The sequence below is a fragment of the Drosophila biarmipes genome, chromosome X, assembly GCF_025231255.1.
Source record: "Drosophila biarmipes strain raj3 chromosome X, RU_DBia_V1.1, whole genome shotgun sequence".
Classification (NCBI taxonomy): Eukaryota; Metazoa; Arthropoda; class Insecta; order Diptera; family Drosophilidae; genus Drosophila; species Drosophila biarmipes.
In genome coordinates, this window is record NC_066611.1 from 26,874,130 (window position 1) to 26,894,510 (window position 20,381).

At 32.7% G+C, this 20,381-nt stretch overlaps 1 protein-coding gene and 1 long non-coding RNA gene across 4 annotated transcripts; one reads left to right on the top strand and one right to left on the bottom strand.

Moving 5' to 3' along the window:
• Positions 1-2,165: 2,165 nt before the first annotated feature.
• Positions 2,166-3,012, bottom strand: LOC127012506 (uncharacterized). Its single transcript, XM_050890542.1, has 3 exons — positions 2,970-3,012; positions 2,843-2,908; positions 2,166-2,646 (listed from the first exon to the last, which is right to left on the bottom strand). The coding sequence occupies exons 1-3, from the start codon at positions 3,010-3,012 to the stop codon at positions 2,327-2,329; spliced, it is 429 nt and encodes a 142-aa protein (XP_050746499.1). The 3' UTR covers positions 2,166-2,326.
• Positions 3,013-5,573: 2,561 nt separating this feature from the next.
• LOC127011591 (uncharacterized) lies at positions 5,574-11,806 on the top strand. Of its 3 annotated transcripts, none has more exons than XR_007764697.1 (4): positions 5,574-5,672; positions 7,773-7,806; positions 9,517-9,658; positions 9,764-9,791. It is a non-coding gene; the product is annotated as an uncharacterized LOC127011591 (long non-coding RNA). The 3 variants fall into 3 exon arrangements; XR_007764699.1 differs by lacking the exons at positions 5,574-5,672; positions 9,764-9,791 and adding exons at positions 7,569-7,667; positions 11,779-11,806; XR_007764698.1 differs by lacking the exon at positions 5,574-5,672 and adding an exon at positions 7,569-7,667.
• Positions 11,807-20,381: the final 8,575 nt, after the last annotated feature.

Genomic DNA, 20,381 nt, shown 5'->3' on the forward strand with positions numbered 1-20,381 from the left:
TTCCCCGTGAAAAGATTGACCGTTTTGTGCAGCCAATATTCCATATTTTCGGAAAGATCGTAAAGAATCTTTATTTTGACAATTTTATAAATGATCATCACAATTTTTTGGCAAAAAATCGAAAAAATGTACGTATCCAGATTTTAATGCGAATTGATTGGAAATTTAAATACGAACACAACGCGGTATAACTCTACACTTAGACCATTTGTGGCTTTGTTTTGTACAAGACAATTTCGACAATTTTTCATATTTAATAAGTGGTTATCACAATTTTTGGCAAAAAATCGACAAAAATAATTGTCCAGATTTCAATGCGAATTGGAAAGTTAAATACTAACCCTACGCGGTAAATCACTCTATATTTGGACAATTTGTAGCTTTTTAACATATTTATTTTAACATTTTTTAACATCAAGAATTTACGGAATTAAAAATAATTAATTAATTAAAAACATTTTTCTTCGAAAATCGTTAAAATCTTCGAAAATCAATTTATCTGTTTCTATGTTGTTGGTCTTGTTCATTCTTTTGACAGTCCGTTATAAGGCTGAATTATATATGTACATATTTAAAGGCGCAGTACATATCGGGAATGTACCGCGATTTCCCTCCCCTCTCTGCATCACCTTTTACCTCTTCCTCTCAGGTGCTATCTCATTCACTCTGTCACAGTCTCTGTCACCCTCCCTCTACCAACATCTCTCTGTATGCCTCTTTCACTCACCCTATCTCTCTCTCTGTGCTTGCTCTCTTAATTTAAGTTTCTTTTTCTTTATGTTTTTTCTTCGCGCTCTCTGACTCCTATTGACCGGACCGAGTGGTGCTTAGAGGTGCAAAAACATCGGTGTATGGAGACTTCGATGTTTTTCCCAAAACATCGATGTTTTTAAAAATTAAAAAAATATTTTTTAAATAAGTTTAATAGATAAATAGACATACGGTTTTAATAAAATTAAAAAACAAATATTTATTTCTTTTGCCTTAAATTAATAACAACAAATGAGATCATTGGTTATTCAGATATTCGTGATTTTTGTTGATAAACATTAATTTATCAACAATATCTGGGTTAAGGCGGGTCCTGAGGTCGGAAATAATTTGTCCAGCTTTGCTAAAGGCTCTTTCAGACTCGAAGGACGTGGCAGGCACACACATACAATTTTTTACTACTTCTTTGAAGGCCGCCATAATGGCAACACAATTTTGAAACTTACATTCCAATACTGCAAAGGCTCGCAGACTTCAGGTTCGTTCGCAGTTTCCATATGCTGCCTGAGCATCACAATGGCTTCAGAACGAGCTGCACCTGTTTTGGAATGCAATTTCGCTTGCAAGTTTTGGAAAAAAGCTGAATATTCGGCCGGATTTGGCGGTGCAGACGACTTCCTGATTGCTAAAATTAGCTCCTCCTCCATGGCACGGCAGGCCTGCTCGGCATTGCTTCGGGCGCTAAAACCAAGTTTCTTGATCCTAGGGTCAATTATTATGGCAATCCGTGGCACGGTGCGGGTTTCGTAGTGGGCAAAACGCTCTGTAAAACGTCCATCTATGGCATCAAAAGCTAGTATCACTTCCGGTGTTTTCAAAGTGTTCTTTAGACTTGAAATTTGCATTTGCATTTCGCATATCATGGGAATAATTAATGAGATCGTTGGGTACTTCGCTCCGAAATTTTTTTCGTCGCTTTGTCGAAAGGACGATCTGTGATTAGGGGATCTGTGGTATTTTGAGCCACCTTAAACTTGGCCATGGTCGTTGAACTGCGCTTTATGAATACGACTATTGATTTGCATTTGGCTAGTACAGGCTGAATAATATCCATTTTAAAGATTTCTTACACAAGCAAATTTATAGCATGAGCAAAACATGGTAGGTGTTTTAGAGCCATATCATCGCAAGCCTTTTTTATCGTCGCATCATTATCAGTAACGAAACTTACAACTTTTTGCTGCAGCCCCCACTCAGATAAAACTTGCGAAAGTGTTGCAGCTACGTTCGCCGCCGAGTGATTTGTGGGTTTTTGTAAGTGTTGCCGTTGACAAAACTGCTGTAACTAGCTCAAAGTTCGTGTTAACGAAATGGTACGTTACTGTAAGATACGCTTCATTCGCCCGGGAAGTCCATCCGTCTGTTGTGAGTGCCACATAATTGACCACTTTGAGTTCGCTTTCAAGATTTAGTTTTATTTCATCGTACAACTTGGGGAGCATTGTGTCGCGGAAGTATATGCGGCTCGGCAGATTGTACTTTGGGTCCATTTGTTTCATAAGGTCACGAAAGCCTTCGTCAGCAACCATGCTAAAAGGTTGAACATCTTTTGCTATCATAAGCATGACGTACCTATCCAGCTTTTTTTTTTGTTGCGAATCTTACGCATACTCCACATACTCCACTTGCATACTCCACATTGCAGGAACACGTTCAACTTTGATGAATCCGAGGTATTCTCCTCTTTGTAATTCGGATGGATACGTTTGAGGTGATCCATCAAGTTTGTGGTGTTGCCTCCTGTTTTCAAAGTTTTTCCGCTGTGGGTACAAATAGCCTTTGCCTTGTCCGCTGTTTTCTTAAAATGCTGCCAAACACTAGAAGTTTCTCTTTTCCTCTTTGGAGAAGGAGCGTCACAGTTTTCCTTTGTTGATTCTAAAATATACAAAATGTATTTCAGTAATAGCTTATATATACATATAGCACTTCGGTTCAGTTCTTAACCAAACAGAACATAAGAGCAGTCACATGTAGAATGTAGGCGCAGTTGCCTCACATACATATAAACGTAAGTATGTACGACATGTGACTGCATTTGCACAAATTGTAAGTTACTTTAAACAATACTTACGCATCAGGAATCTTTCTGCCGTCCCCTGCACCTGGTGCAGCGCACCACCAATCGATTGTTTTATTCCTGCAAAAGAATAACTTTAATAATATATTTTAAAAATAACAAAATCTGCTCATTCACGTACCTCTTCTTTGCTTGTTTTCTTGATAGTGACGGCACAAAAACATCGATGGTCAAAAAAACATCGATGTTTTGGAAAATTCAAAAAACATCGATGCATCGATGTTTTCATGGATGTTTTTTGCACCTCATTAAGTGCTCATTAAGAGCGGAGTGTATAAGGAGGTCGGACGTCGCGGACGAAGTTCTTCTTTTTTTTACAAAAACGTACCTTTTTTTTTTACAAAAAAGGTAAGTTGGCCAATGTGCATCTTTTATGTATTGTAATTATATGTAAAATAATAAATCATATGCACCTTAACTAATTTATTGCTATGTTTTTCACAGGTAAACAAGTTACACGAGGAGTGAAACAAACACAAGGATCAAAATTAATTACAGGTGAGTGAACAAAAGTGTTGAAAGTACTCAAAAATTGCCAGTTTTTGAAATGAATGAAAAAAAAAGTTCTTTAAAAAATGCATACATACGCACGGTCCTCACATCGGCACATTCGCATTTAATTCAAACTACTCTTTAAAGACCCGAAGCAAAAAGAGAAGGATTTTATTTTTTTGCCATTATATGTAAAATTTTATTATTGCGTCTATTTTTTATTCTCTTTTAAAACACAGACACAAGAATACAAATTAAATACAGGTGAGTGGACAAAAAAGTTAAAAAAGGAGTGTAAGAAACAAAACAAAAATGGTCAAAAATTCGTTTTTTTTTAATAGATAAATAACTAGCTTATGTTCAAACTATGCTAAAAATACCCAAAAGAAAAACATAAAAAAAACATATATAAAACAAAAAAACTAATTCATAGATACACAAACACATACATATTCATATACTACATATACGTACATAAACACAAAAAAGACTAGAAAGTAAATACCGCTATTTCCTTAATATAATAAGTTTTATGGATTTGTAGTGACGACAGTACAAAAGGGTAAAAACAAGTTTTGATTGATTACAGTGTCCAGAAATTAAATCGGGCACCCAAAAAATCTTTTAATTGTTTTTTATTAATATTTGCTACAGATAGACACAAATTAAAGAGTTACGATTTTAAATTAAATCGATTTATTAACAAACACAACGCGGTATGACATTCCACATTGTGACAATTTCTTGCTTTGTTTCGTAGAAACAAATCACTTTTTCAAATAAGAAAAATATTGCAAATTCATTGCCAAAGGAGAATTTTTGGTTTTTGGTCGCAATTCTGGCTCTACATTTGCAAAAATTGACAAATTGAATGCCAGATTTTAATGAGAATGGATTGGGAATTTAACGCGGTGTGTGACTCTTCATTGTGACAACATTTTTCTTATTATTGTAAAAAAAAAAAAAATTCTTACTGAAAATTAGCACCATTAATTGAAAGGAATATCCAATTCGGCAATTTTGCGAAAACTCGACAGAAATTAAAGGGTTTAGATTTTAATGCCAATTGATTCGGTATGCGGTATGTCACATTACCTTTGGACAATTTGTGGGTTTGTTTTGTACAAGAACCGAAGAATTTTTTTTAGTGAAGATTAGCTTCAAGAATTTACGGGCAAAACAGGACTTTTCACTGTGGTTTTTGGTCGCACTTCTGCTAAATCGGATTTCCCAGATTTTAATGCAAGTTGATTGGGAATTTAAATACGAACCCAACGCGGAATGTAACTTTACATTTGTACAATTTGTGTCTTTGTTTTGTCCAAAAACCGAATTTTTTTGTAGTGAATATTAGCACCAAGAATTTATGGCCAAAACATGAATTTTTGACGTTATTAAGCTGATTTAGATATGTACATATATATTTAAAGGCGCAGTACATAACGGGATCTTAACGTGCTTTTCCTGCCCTCCCTCCATCACACTCTACCTCTCCACCACTCAGCAGCTGTCTCACCCACTCGTCACCCTCTCTCTGACAGCATCTCTTTCTTTTCCCCTCCCTCTTAGCCACTCTCTGCGTGCTTGCTCTTTTCATTTAAATCTCTATTTCACTCTTTCGTTCTCTTCCTCCCTTGCCAGTCAGTCGAATCACTGGGGAAAAAAGGAAATGTTAAACTTGAAAAAATTAAAATGTATTAAAAATCAATGAAATACTGTTTAAATAATAAATGCATTTTAGGCATTTTTTTTAATAATAACTTTGTATTTTTTTTTTAAATTTTTAATTATTTATTTCCAACACAAAATTATTTATTTATATTATTGTATATGTTTTATGCAACTGTTTAACCGGCCAATTTAATGAAAGTTAAACCAAATCTGACAAATTGTTTATTAATACCATACACTTACTGACAATAATTTATAAATTATTTACTCTTAAATAACAATAATTTATAAATTATTTCCTCTTAAATAATAAAATATTATTAATTATTGCCTCTTTAATAAAGATAATTTAAATCGGCCCCAACAATACAGTACCATTGGTTAACTTTTTTTTTATTATTTTTAATACCTATTTTTTATAAATAATAATAACATTATTTGTTAGCTTTTTCCTATTTGTTCTTACACGCGAAAGTATTATTCTAAACATTCATACTATGTATTTTTGTCACAGTGCAGAAATTTTAGAGAGCGTTGACGGCCATCTTTTCTTTCGCGCTCTCGTACCCTCCTCTGGACCGGACTCTGATTGAGCGGTGCTCATTGAGAGCTAAGTGTTCAATGAGGGCGGACGTCGCCGACGATAATTGTATACAAGAAGGTGAGTTGGCCAGTTGTTTTTTTACTTGTGACATACAGCATGTTAAACTTGTTTGTGGTAGTAATTTATTCTTTTATCTAATTTATTACATATATTTCTTCTCAGGTGAACGAACCGCAAAAGGCGTAGTGGCGAGCCATACACAAGGACCATCATTTAATTTAGGTGAGTGGACCAAATTTAAATGTGCATTTTTGTTTAAGTGAAAGAAGCAAAAAGAGAATCACACGGGCCAATTCGTTCTCTAATAATAAATGCTACTACGCTAAATAGACACAAAGCGTACACCTATAAAAACAAAAAAACTAATTCATAAATCCGCAAACACGTACATGTTCATATACTTGTGGCCGGAACAACCGGACTTACATACATACAATTCCTTCAATAATAATAAGTTTTATGGGTTTGATGTGTCGACAATATAGAAGGTCAAAAACAATTTTTTCAATTGGCTTAAACAATATTAAATAAAAAAAACGACAAAAATTACGGTGTCCAGTTTTGAGTGATAATCTATTCGGCAAACGGTCATCAAGAAATTGAATCGGGCACTTAAAAAATAATGGTTTTTTTTTCATAAATGTATGCCATAGATAGACTCAAGTTAATGAGTCACGATTTTAAATTTAATAGATTCGGGATTTAATAACAAACAGAACGCGGTATGGCATTCCACATTGTGACTATATTTTGCTTTGTTTCGTAGAAAAAAAATCACTTATTGAAATAAAAAATATAACTACAAATTTCAAAAGAGAAATTTGCTACTCCGGTTTTTTGTGGCAAGTCTGCCTAATCGGGTTCCGCTGCCAAAAGGCTGTCCGGTTTGTGCAGCTAATAACCCAAGCAAACGATCTACAGCAGTTTCGGAAAGATCCAAGGAATCTCTATTTCGGCAGTTTTATCACATTTTTTTGGCAAAAAAAATAGACAAAATATAATTGTCAAGATTTAAATGCGAATCGGGAATATAAATACATACTAACCCAACGCGGTATTTTACCTTAAGTTTGGGCAATTTGTGGATTTATTTTCAAAAGACGATTTTTTTTTTGACTAAAAATTAACATAAAGAAATTGTGGAATTAAAATTTTTTAATTTATTAAACCGTATTTTTCTTTGAAAATTGAATAGAAAAATTTGTTTATCTGTTTCCAGCTGTACCATTCCTTTTATTTTTCTTGTTCATTCTTTTGTCAGGCCGTTATTAAGCTGATTTAGATATGTACATACATATTTAAAGGCGCAGTACATAACGGGATCTTAACGTGCTTTTCCTGCCCTCCCTCCATCACACTCTACCTCTCCACCACTCAGCAGCTGTCTCACCCACTCGTCACCCTCTCTCTGACAGCATCTCTTTCTTTTCCCCTCCCTCTCAGCCACTCTCTGCGTGCTTGCTCTTTTCATTTAAATCTCTATTTCACTCTTTCATTCTCTTCCTCCCTTGCCAGTCAGTCGAATCACTTGGGGAAAAAAGGGAGTGAAGAAATGCTGTTTAAATAATAAATGCATGTTAGGCATTTTTTATTTAATAATAACTTTGTATTTTTTTTTAAATTTTTAATTATTTATTTCCAATACAAAATTATTTATTATATTGTATATGTTTCATGCAACTGTTTAACCGTTAATTATTGCCTCTTAATAATAATAATAATAAAAATTACAATTTAAAATAATCGGCCCCATCAATACAATACCATTGGTTACATTTTTTTTTTTATTATTTTTAATACCTAGTTTTTATAAATAATAATAACATTATTTGTTAGATTTTTACTATTTCTTCTTACACGCGAAAGTATTATTCTAAACATTCATACTATGTATTTTTGGCACAGTGCAGAAATTCTAGAGAGCGTTGACGGCCATCTTTTCTTTCGCGCTTTCGTACCCTCCTCTGGACCGGACTCTGATTGAGCGGTGCTCATTGAGAGCTAAGTGTTCAATGAGGGCGGACGTCGCCGACGATAATTGTATACAAGAAGGTGAGTTGGCCAGTTGTTTTTTTACTTGTGACATACAGCATGTTAAACTTGTTTGTGGTAGTAATTTATTCTTTTATCTAATTTATTACATATATTTCTTCTCAGGTGAACGAACCGCAAGGACTATCATTTAATTTAGGTGAGTGGACCAAATTTAAATGTGCATTTTTGTTTAAGTGAAAGAAGCAAAAAGAGAATCACACGGGCCAATTCGTTCTCTAATAATAAATGCTACTACGCTAAATAGACACAAAGCGTACACCTATAAAAACAAAAAAACTAATTCATAAATCCGCAAACACGTACATGTTCATATACTTGTGGCCGGAACCACCGGACTTACATACATACAATTCCTTCAATAATAATAAGTTTTATGGGTTTGATGTGTCGACAATATAGAAGGTCAAAAACAATTTTTTCAATTGGCTTAAACAATATTAAATAAAAAAAACGACAAAAATTACGGTGTCCAGTTTTGAGTGATAATCTATTCGGCAAACGGTCATCAAGAAATTGAATCGGGCACTTAAAAAATAATGGTTTTTTTTTCATAAATGTATGCCATAGATAGACTCAAGTTAATGAGTCACGATTTTAAATTTAATAGATTCGGGATTTAATAACAAACAGAACGCGGTATGGCATTCCACATTGTGACTATATTTTGCTTTGTTTCGTAGAAAAAAAATCACTTATTGAAATAAAAAATATAACTACAAATTTCAAAAGAGAAATTTGCTACTCCGGTTTTTTGTGGCAAGTCTGCCTAATCGGGTTCCGCTGCCAAAAGGCTGTCCGGTTTGTGCAGCTAATAACCCAAGCAAACGATCTACAGCAGTTTCGGAAAGATCCAAGGAATCTCTATTTCGGCAGTTTTATCAAATTTTTTTGGCAAAAAAAATAGACAAAATATAATTGTCAAGATTTAAATGCGAATCGGGAATATAAATACATACTAACCCAACGCGGTATTTTACCTTAAGTTTGGGCAATTTGTGGATTTATTTTCAAAAGACGATTTTTTTTTTGACTAAAAATTAACATAAAGAAATTGTGGAATTAAAATTTTTTAATTTATTAAACCGTATTTTTCTTTGAAAATTTAATAGAAAAATTTGTTTATCTGTTTCCAGCTGTACCATTCCTTTTATTTTTCTTGTTCATTCTTTTGTCAGGCCGTTATTAAGCTGATTTAGATATGTACATACATATTTAAAGGCGCAGTACATAACGGGATCTTAACGTGCTTTTCCTGCCCTCCCTCCATCACACTCTACCTCTCCACCACTCAGCAGCTGTCTCACCCACTCGTCACCCTCTCTCTGACAGCATCTCTTTCTTTTCCCCTCCCTCTCAGCCACTCTCTGCGTGCTTGCTCTTTTCATTTAAATCTCTATTTCACTCTTTCATTCTCTTCCTCCCTTGCCAGTCAGTCGAATCACTTGGGGAAAAAAGGGAGTGTTAAAATTAAAATGTATTAAAAATCAAAGAAATGCTGTTTAAATAATAAATGCATGTTAGGCATTTTTTATTTAATAATAACTTTGTATTTTTTTTAAATTTTCTAATTATTTATTTCAATACAAAATTATTTATTATATTGTATATGTTCCATGCAACTGTTTAACCGTTAATTATTGCCTCTTAATAATAATAATAAAAATTACAATTTAAAATAATCGGCCCCATCAATACAATACCATTGGTTAAATTTTTTTTTTTATTATTTTTAATACCTATTTTTTATAAATAATAATAACATTATTTGTTATATTTTTACTATTTCTTCTTACACGCGAAAGTATTATTCTAAACATTCATACTATGTATTTTTGGCACAGTGCAGAAATTCTAGAGAGCGTTGACGGCCATCTTTTCTTTCGCGCTCTCGTACCCCCCTCTGGACCGGACTCTGATTGAGCGGTGCTCATTGAGAGCTAAGTGTTCAATGAGGGCGGACGTCGCCGACGATAATTGTATACAAGAAGGTGAGTTGGACAGTTGTTTTTTTACTTGTGACATATAGCATGTTAAACTTGTTTGTGGTAGTAATTTATTCTTTTATCTAATTTATTACATATATTTCTTCTCAGGTGAACGAACCGCAAAAGGCGTAGTGGCGAGCCATACACAAGGACCATCATTTAATTTAGGTGAGTCGACCAAATTTAAATGTGCATTTTTGTTTAAGTGAAAGAAGCAAAAAGAGAATCACACGGGCCAATTCGTTCTCTAATAATAAATGCTACTACGCTAAATAGACACAAAGCGTACACCTATAAAAACAAAAAAACTAATTTATAAATCCGCAAACACGTACATGTTCATATACTTGTGGCCGGAACCACCGGACTTACATACATACAATTCCTTTAATAATAATAAGTTTTATGGGTTTGATGTGTCGACAATATAGAAGGTCAAAAACAATTTTTTTAATTGGCTTAAACAATATTAAATAAAAAAAACGACAAAAATTACGGTGTCCAGTTTTGAGTGATAATCTATTCGGCAAACGGTCATCAAGAAATTGAATCGGGCACTTAAAAAATAATGGTTTTTTTTTCATAAATGTATGCCATATATAGACTCAAGTTAATGAGTCACGATTTTAAATTTAATAGATTCGGAATTTAATAACAAACAGAACGCGGTATGACATTCCACATTGTGACTATATTTTGCTTTGTTTCGTAGAAAAAAAATCACTTATTGAAATAAAAAATATAACTACAAATTTCAAAAGAGAAATTTGCTACTCCGGTTTTTTGTGGCAAGTCTGCCTAATCGGGTTCCGCTGCCAAAAGGCTGTCCGGTTTGTGCAGCTAATAACCCAAGCAAACGATCTACAGCAGTTTCGGAAAGATCCAAGGAATCTCTATTTCGGCAGTTTTATCAAATTTTTTTGGCAAAAAAAATAGACAAAATATAATTTTCAAGATTTAAATGCGAATCGGGAATATAAATACATACTAACCCAACGCGGTATTTTACCTTACGTTTGGGCAATTTGTGGATTTATTTTCAAAAGACGATTTTTTTTTTGACTACAAATTAACAAAGAAATTATGGAATTAAAATTTTTTAATTTATTAAACCGTATTTTTCTTTGAAAATTGAATAGAAAAATTTGTTTATCTGTTTCCAGCTGTACCATTCCTTTTATTTTTCTTGTTCATTCTTTTGTCAGGCCGTTATTAAGCTGATTTAGATATGTACATACATATTTAAAGGCGCAGTACATAACGGGATCTTAACGTGCTTTTCCTGCCCTCCCTCCATCACACTCTACCTCTCCACCACTCAGCAGCTGTCTCACCCACTCGTCACCCTCTCTCTGACAGCATCTCTTTCTTTTCCCCTCCCTCTCAGCCACTCTCTGCGTGCTTGCTCTTTTCATTTAAATCTCTATTTCACTCTTTCATTCTCTTCCTCCCTTGCCAGTCAGTCGAATCACTTGGGGAAAAAAGGGAGTGTTAAAATTAAAATGTATTAAAAATCAAAGAAATGCTGTTTAAATAATAAATGCATGTTAGGCATTTTTTATTTAATAATAACTTTGTATTTTTTTTAAATTTTCTAATTATTTATTTCAATACAAAATTATTTATTATATTGTATATGTTCCATGCAACTGTTTAACCGTTAATTATTGCCTCTTAATAATAATAATAAAAATTACAATTTAAAATAATCGGCCCCATCAATACAATACCATTGGTTAAATTTTTTTTTTTATTATTTTTAATACCTATTTTTTATAAATAATAATAACATTATTTGTTATATTTTTACTATTTCTTCTTACACGCGAAAGTATTATTCTAAACATTCATACTATGTATTTTTGGCACAGTGCAGAAATTCTAGAGAGCGTTGACGGCCATCTTTTCTATCGCGCTCTCGTACCCCCCTCTGGACCGGACTCTGATTGAGCGGTGCTCATTGAGAGCTAAGTGTTCAATGAGGGCGGACGTCGCCGACGATAATTGTATACAAGAAGGTGAGTTGGACAGTTGTTTTTTTACTTGTGACATATAGCATGTTAAACTTGTTTGTGGTAGTAATTTATTCTTTTATCTAATTTATTACATATATTTCTTCTCAGGTGAACGAACCGCAAAAGGCGTAGTGGCGAGCCATACACAAGGACCATCATTTAATTTAGGTGAGTGGACCAAATTTAAATGTGCATTTTTGTTTAAGTGAAAGAAGCAAAAAGAGAATCACACGGGCCAATTCGTTCTCTAATAATAAATGCTACTACGCTAAATAGACACAAAGCGTACACCTATAAAAACAAAAAAACTAATTCATAAATCCGCAAACACGTACATGTTCATATACTTGTGGCCGGAACCACCGGACTTACATACATACAATTCCTTCAATAATAATAAGTTTTATGGGTTTGATGTGTCGACAATATAGAAGGTCAAAAACAATTTTTTCAATTGGCTTAAACAATATTAAATAAAAAAAACGACAAAAATTACGGTGTCCAGTTTTGAGTGATAATCTATTCGGCAAACGGTCATCAAGAAATTGAATCGGGCACTTAAAAAATAATGGTTTTTTTTTTTTCATAAATGTATGCCATAGATAGACTCAAGTTAATGAGTCACGATTTTAAATTTAATAGATTCGGAATTTAATAACAAACAGAACGCGGTATGACATTCCACATTGTGACTATATTTTGCTTTGTTTCGTAGAAAAAATCACTTTGAAATAAAAAATATAACTACAAATTTCAAAAGAGAAATTTGCCACTGCGCTTTTTGGTGGCAAGTCTGCCTAATCGGGTTCCGCTGCCAAAAGACTGTCCGCTTTGTGCAGCTAATAACCCAAGATAAAGATAAATAATTCATTTTGAAAAAAAAAACACAAAAATCACCACTCCGCCATTTGTTTACATTCGCAACAAATCGGCATTTTGTACAAAAATTGACAATAAATGAAGTGTCTAGATTTTAAAGCGAATTATGGGAAATGTAAATAGGAACCCAACGAGGCATATCACACTTCATTTGGACAATTTGTGGCTTGTTTTGCACAATAAACGAATTTTTTAAACTGAAAATTTACAACAAGAAATTATTTATTGAAAATTAATTAATTAAAGCGTATTATTCTTCAACAATTGGAATTAAAAAATCTAAACGATTTTTTCTGCTTTCATCTGTACAATTCCTTTTCTTTTTTTCTTCGTGTTCATTTTTTGGCAGGCCGTTATTAAGCTGATTTACATATGTACATATTTAAATGCGCAGTACATACATGACGGCCAAAATGTTCCTTAATTAATAAATACATACATATACATAAGTGGACAACATTTTAAAAGTGCATGTTTTTTTTAAGTGAAAAACAGCAAGAACGGGCCAAAATGTTTCTTAATAAATAAATACATACATATACATAAGTGGACAAAATTGATAAAAGTGCATGTTTTTTTTTTTGAGTGAAATAAACAAAAGCAGCAAGAACGAATGAAAGTGTTGTTATTTAATAAACAAATAAATACATACACATACATAAGACGACGAAAGTGTTCAAAGTGCAGGTTTTTTAAGTAAAAAAAGAACATAAACAAAGAATGGGACAATATGTTGTTCTTTAATAAATAAATACGTACATATCCACATATACACATAAGTGGACAAAATTAGTTAAAAGTGCATGTTTTTTTAAGTGAATGGAACAAAGGCAGCAAGAACGGGTAAAAAAGTTGTTCTTTAATAAATAAATTAAATTTAACACACATTTACAATATATTCAAACTACGCTAAAAATACCCAGCAGAAAAAACAGAAAGGTAAATAACATATACCTATACAAAACAAAAAATCATTTAAACATTTAAATCAACAAACACTAGAGACTAGAAACTTACCGCGATCTCTCTCTTCATTTGAACAATGTTTGGCTTTGTTTGGTACAAAAATAAATTTTTTTACTGAAAATTAGCATCAAGAATCTATGGCCAAAAATGAACATTTTCACTGCGTTTTTGGTCGCAATTCTGCTAAATCCGGGTTTCTACCAAACAGCTGACTTTTTTGTGCAGCCAATAACCCAAGCTAACGATCTATAGCAATTTAGGAAAGACCCAAAGCAATATAAGCTTCGACAAAATATGAAAATTTTATAATTTTTTTATAATTTTTTTAACAAATAATCGACAAAAATTTCAGTGCCCCGATTTTATTGCGATTTAATTGGGAATTTATGTACGAACCAAACGCGGTATGTCACTCTTTATCTGAACAAGTTGTGGCTTTGTTTTGTACAAAAAAGCTATTTTTACTGAAAATTAGCATCAAGAAGTTGTTGGCAAAACAGAACATTTTCACTGCCGTTTTTGATCGCAATTTTGCTAAATCGTGTTACCCTGCCAAAAGGCTGGCCGTCTTGCGCATTCAATAACACAAGCTAACCGTTTACAGCACATTCGGAAAGATCCAAAAGAATTTCTATTTCGGCATTTTTTATGTATTATTAAGCTGTTTTTCTTATGCACATATTCAATGGCGCAGTACATAGCAAGAATGTTATGTGGTTTTCCTGCCCTCTCCAACTCCCCTTACCACTCACCCTCTCAACAACTATCTCACGCACTCTGTCCCCTTCTCGTCACTGTCACACTCTCTTTACCTACCTCACTCTGGCACCCTCTCTCTACCTATCTCACTCTGTCAGCCTCTCTCAACCTACCTCTCTATCTCGCGTTCCCTCTCTCTACCTACCTCTCTGTCGCGCTCTTCTCTCTACCTAACTCTCTGTCGCGATCCCTCTCAACATTCCTCTCTCACTGTATCTCTTCGTTTCCCTCTGTGCTTACTGTCTTAATTTCAGTTTCTTTTTCTTTGTGTTCAATCTCCTTTTTTTCGCGCTCGTGACTCCTATTGACTGGACTCTGAGCGGTGCTCATTAAGAGCGTAGTTTTCAGTGAGGGCGGGTGGCGCGAACGAGAATTTTTTTTACATAAAGGTAAGTTTGGCCAATTCTTTTTTTTAATGTGACATACAGTATGCATATTTTATTTATTGTAATTTTATGTGAAGAAATAGAATTATATGTACGTTTATCTATTTTATTGCATCTATTTTTTCACAGGTAAACGAGTCACACGAGGAGTAAAACACAAACACAAAGATCCAAAATTAAATTCAGGTGAGTGAACGAAAGTGTTCAAAGTAGTAAATAGTGCATGTCTATTTAAGTGTAAGAAACCTTAAGTCTACATCAATTTTACATAAATTCTACATAAACTATACATAAATTCTACATATTCTATATAAATTCTACATAAATTCTGCATATATTCTATATAAATTCTACATAAATTCTACATAAATTCTACGTAAATTCTACACAAATTCTCCATGCAAGATGCAGTTTAATTACGTATTTCATGCTGTACACAACTACTATTTTTTGATGAATTTAGCATCAAGAAAATAAGAGTAAAATACAACTTTTTTACGGCATTTGTTTGGCCAATTTTCTATGTTTTGTAAAAAAAAATAAAAAAGGAAATTTTTGGTCGCTACTTAGTTAATTTGTGTATATAAATAGTTAATTGGGATCAAAACAAAATTTAAGGTCATTTAGTCGTTTCTGTTATTAAAAACAGTTTAAGGTAGGTCAGGTTTTATTTTAATTATTTTTTTATTGATGCTTAATTAATCTGTCTCCTAAAATGTCAGCGCTAAATGACGCAGACTAAATGGTGTTTGAAGTAGGTCAGGTCCAGATTTTAGTGTCAAGTAATGGAAAATTCAATTTCGAACTCAACACGGTTTAAAACTATATATTTTGTCAATTTATTGCTTTGTTTTGTACACAAACCCATTTTTTTACTGCAATTACCACAGATCAATATGGCCGAAAATATACATTTTTCACTGTAAATTCTTGCAGAGTGTTACATTATAATTTTATCGACAACATTTTTAAAAATTAAATATGTAGAAATCTACATGCCAATCGGTTGGAAAATTATTTACTAATTTATCGCGGTATCACATCTCTGACGGGGACAGCTTTTTGCGTAGTTGTAAACAAAATCCCGAAAATGGTTGTCCATAAATTGGGATTTATAACTTATGGCAAAAACAGAACTTTCGGAAATTTGGCTAATGTGTGTATTATTTATGTTTATATAATTATTTTAAGCCAAAACAAAATTTCATGTTACTTAGTCGTTTCTGTTATTAAAAACAGTTCATGGTAGGTCATGTTTTATATTACCTATTTTTTTTATTGATGTTTAATTAACCTGTCTCCAAAAATTTCGGCGCTAAGCGACCCAGATTAAATGGTTTTTTAAGTAGGTCAGTTTGGTCTTTGGGCTACTCATTTTATTTCCTATAGATTTCCTATGCCTTTTAATAAAAAAATCTGTTTCGAGCCACCGTGTAACAATTTGCCAAATTCTACACAAATTCTCCATGCAAGATGCAGTTTAATTACGTATTTCATGCTGTACACAACTACTATTTTTTGATGAATTTAGCATCAAGAAAATAAGAGTAAAATACAACTTTTTTACGGCATTTGTTTGGCCAATTTTCTATGTTTTGTAAAAAAAAATAAAAAAGGAAATTTTTGGTCGCTACTTAGTTAATTTGTGTATATAAATAGTTAATTGGGATCAAAACAAAAAAACTATATATTTTGACAATTTATTGCTTTGTTTTGTACACAAACCCATTTTTTTACTGCAATTACCACAGATCAATATGGCCGAAAATATACATTTTGCACTGTAAATTCTTGCAGAGTGTTACATTATAATTTTATCGACAACATTTTTAAAAATTAAATATGTAGAAATCTACATGCCAATCGAATGGAAAATTATTTACTAATTTATCGCGGTATCACATCTCTGACGGGGACAGTTTTTTGCGTAGTTGTAAACAAAATCCCGAAAATTGTTGTCCATAAATTGGGATTTATAACTTATGGCAAAAACAGAACTTTCGGAAATTTGGCTAATGTGTGTATTATTTATGTTTATATAATTATTTTAAGCCAAAACAAAATTTCATGTTATTTAGTCGTTTCTGTTATTAAAAACAGTTCATGGTAGGTCATGTTTTATATTACCTATTTTTTTTATTGATGTTTAATTAACCTGTCTCCAAAAATTTCGGCGCTAAGCGACCCAGATTAAATGGTTTTTTAAGTAGGTCAGTTTGGTCTTTGGGCTACTCATTTTATTTCCTATAGATTTCCTATGCCTTTTAATAAAAAAAATCTGTTTCGAGCCACCGTGTAACAATTTGCCTAACGGTGACATCAGGGTGCACACCGCCATTTTTACATAAATCAAATGCTACTTTTGTCGTACTGGTAGCACAATTAGTTTGAAGAGGACAACTAGATGCTGTATATGCTAAATGGCGGCGCGTGTATTGTTGTCCCCCTCTAACGAATGGTGCTACCAATGCGCCAATCGCAGCGCTCTGTTAAAATGGCGGCGGTATTATTGCTATCCGGTTCTAGCGCATTGTGACAATCCGTTAGAAGGGTCAACAATATGCTATTAGTGTTCAAATGGCGGTGTTGGTATTGTTGATCTCATCTAACGAAATGTGATAGCAATACGGCAATCGCAGCGGCCGAGTTAAGTTGAAGCGGCAGCGAGGTTTATAGGGTGGCTGGACATTGTTATTTTTTTTAGGAAGCATAGACCATTTAGAAATTGATTCTGAGTTGTTTTACTTTTTAATAACAATTTTTAAATAATCTAAAACAAAGATTAATTTAGGTATATGTAATCTTACCCAACAATCAAAATATGTTTATCATAGAGTATGCAAAATAACAATCAGTGGTCGTTTCTTTTTTTTACCTCCTAGTGATATTATTTAAGGGATATTCAAAGTTATTTCTTACTTATTTGTATAGTGTTGTGTGGGAGAATACCAGTTGAATTTCCAATTAAAAACAAACAAATTTGTGGACAAAATTGGAAAATAATTGCTTTTTCATACCAAGCTTAAAATAGTAAATTAAACATTTATAGTTCAGCTTTGGTTTGTTAATATACGTTTTTGAGGCAGGCGGGAATATTCCGGTCTTTTAAATTAGCTAAAATGTTATATTTCTTATTGCCAAACTTGGAGATTTAGTATTGATTTATGTACTGTAAATAATGGAAAAACACATTACATGAATATAGAGTTTTTTAATTATACTAAATGGAGTTTTGCATAAAGTACATGAAATTGACACGATGCTTTTCACTGTGTACATTTTTTTGTGGGCTGAATGTGTTCTACCAAAAGCAACAAAATGTATATATACATTTAAAAAAGTGCATGCTATTATATTATGTACATGAATTCTTCACGAATTCTAAATAATATCAACACGAATTCTACACAAATTCTACATGAATTTTACATGAATTCTACATGAATTCTACATGACTTCTAAATGAATTCTACATGAATTCTACATGAATTCTACATTAATTCTACATGCAATATGCAGTTTAATTACGAATTTCATGCTGTACACAACCACCTTTTTTGATGAAAACAGCATCAAGAAATTAAGACTAAAATACAATTTTTTACGGCGTTTGTTTGGCCAATTTTTTTTTGTTTTGTAAAAAAAACGGAAATTTTGGTTTGCAACTTGGCTAGCGTTTCTATATAAATATTTGTTTAAGATCACAATAAAACTTCAGGTCATTTAGTTGCTTATGTTATAAAAAACAGTTCAAGGTTGTCCAGATTTTATTTTAACTATTTTTTTATTGATGCTTAATTAATCTGTCTCCTAAAATGTCAGCGCTAAATGACGCAGACTAAATGGTGTTTGAAGTAGGTCAGGTCCAGATTTTAGTGTCAAATAATGGGAAATTCAATTTCGAACTCAACACGGTTTAAAACTATATATTTTGACAATTTATTGCTTTGTTTTGTACACAAACCCATTTTTTTACTGCAATTACCACAGATCAATATGGCCGAAAATATACATTTTGCACTGTAAATTCTTGCAGAGTGTTACATTATAATTTTATCGACAACATTTTTAAAAATTAAATATGTAGAAATCTACATGCCAATCGGTTGGAAAATTATTTACTAATTTATCGCGGTATCACATCTCTGACGGGGACAGCTTTTTGCGTAGTTGTAAACAAAATCCCGAAAATTGTTGTCCATAAATTGGGATTTATAACTTATGGCAAAAACAGAACTTTCGGAAATTTGGCTAATGTGTGTATTATTTATGTTTATATAATTATTTTAAGCCAAAACCAAATTTCATGTTACTTAGTCGTTTCTGTTATTAAAAACAGTTCATGGTAGGTCATGTTTTATATTACCTATTTTTTTTATTGATGTTTAATTAACCTGTCTCCAAAAATTTCGGCGCTAAGCGACCCAGATTAAATGGTTTTTTAAGTAGGTCAGTTTGGTCTTTGGGCTACTCATTTTATTTCCTATAGATTTCCTATGCCTTTTAATAAAAAAATCTGTTTCGAGCCACCGTGTAACAATTTGCCTAACGGTGACATCAGGGTGCACACCGCCATTTTTACATAAATCAAATGCTACTTTTGTCGTACTGGTAGCACAATTAGTTTGAAGAGGACAACTAGATGCTGATATGCTAAATGGCGGCGCGTGTATTGTTGTCCCCCTCTAACGAATGGTGCTACCAATGCGCCAATCGCAGCGCTCTGTTAAAATGGCGGCGGTATTATTGCTATCCGGTTCTAGCGCATTGTGACAATCCGTTAGAAGGGTCAACAATATGCTATTAGTGTTCAAATGGCGGTGTTGGTATTGTTGATCTCATCTAACGAAATGTGATAGCAATACGGCAATCGCAGCGGCCGAGTTAAGTTGAAGCGGCAGCGAGGTTTATAGGGTGGCTGGACATTGTTATTTTTTTTTTTAGGAAGCATAGACCATTTAGAAACTGATTCTGAGTTGTTTTACTTTTTAATAACAATTTTTAAATAATCTAAAACAAAGATTAATTTAGGTATATGTAATCTTACCCAACAATCAAAATATGTTTCTCATAGAGTATGGAAAAATATCAATCAGTGGTCGTTTCTTTTTTTACCTCCTTGTGATATTATTTAAGGGATATTCAAAGTTATTTCTTACTTATTTGTATAGTGTTGTGTGGGAGAATACCAGTTGAATTTCCAATTAAAAACAAACAAATTTGTGGACAAAATTGGAAAATAATTGCTTTTTCATACCAAGCTTAAAATAGTAAATTAAACATTTATAGTTCAGCTTTGGTTTGTTAATATACGTTTTTGAGGCAGGCGGGAATATTCCGGTCTTTTAAATTAGCTAAAATGTTATATTTCTTATTGCCAAACTTGGAGATTTAGTATTGATTTATGTACTGTAAATAATAGAAAAACACATTACATGAATATAGAGTTTTTTAATTATACTAAATGGAGTTTTGCATAAAGTACATGAAATTGACACGATGCTTTTCACTGTGTACATTTTTTTGTGGGCTGAATGTGTTCTACCAAAAGCAACAAAATGTATATATACATTTAAAAAAGTGCATGCTATTATATTATGTACATGAATTCTTCACGAATTCTAAATAATATCAACACGAATTCTACACAAATTCTACATGAATTTTACATGAATTCTACATGAATTCTACATGACTTCTAAATGAATTCTACATGAATTC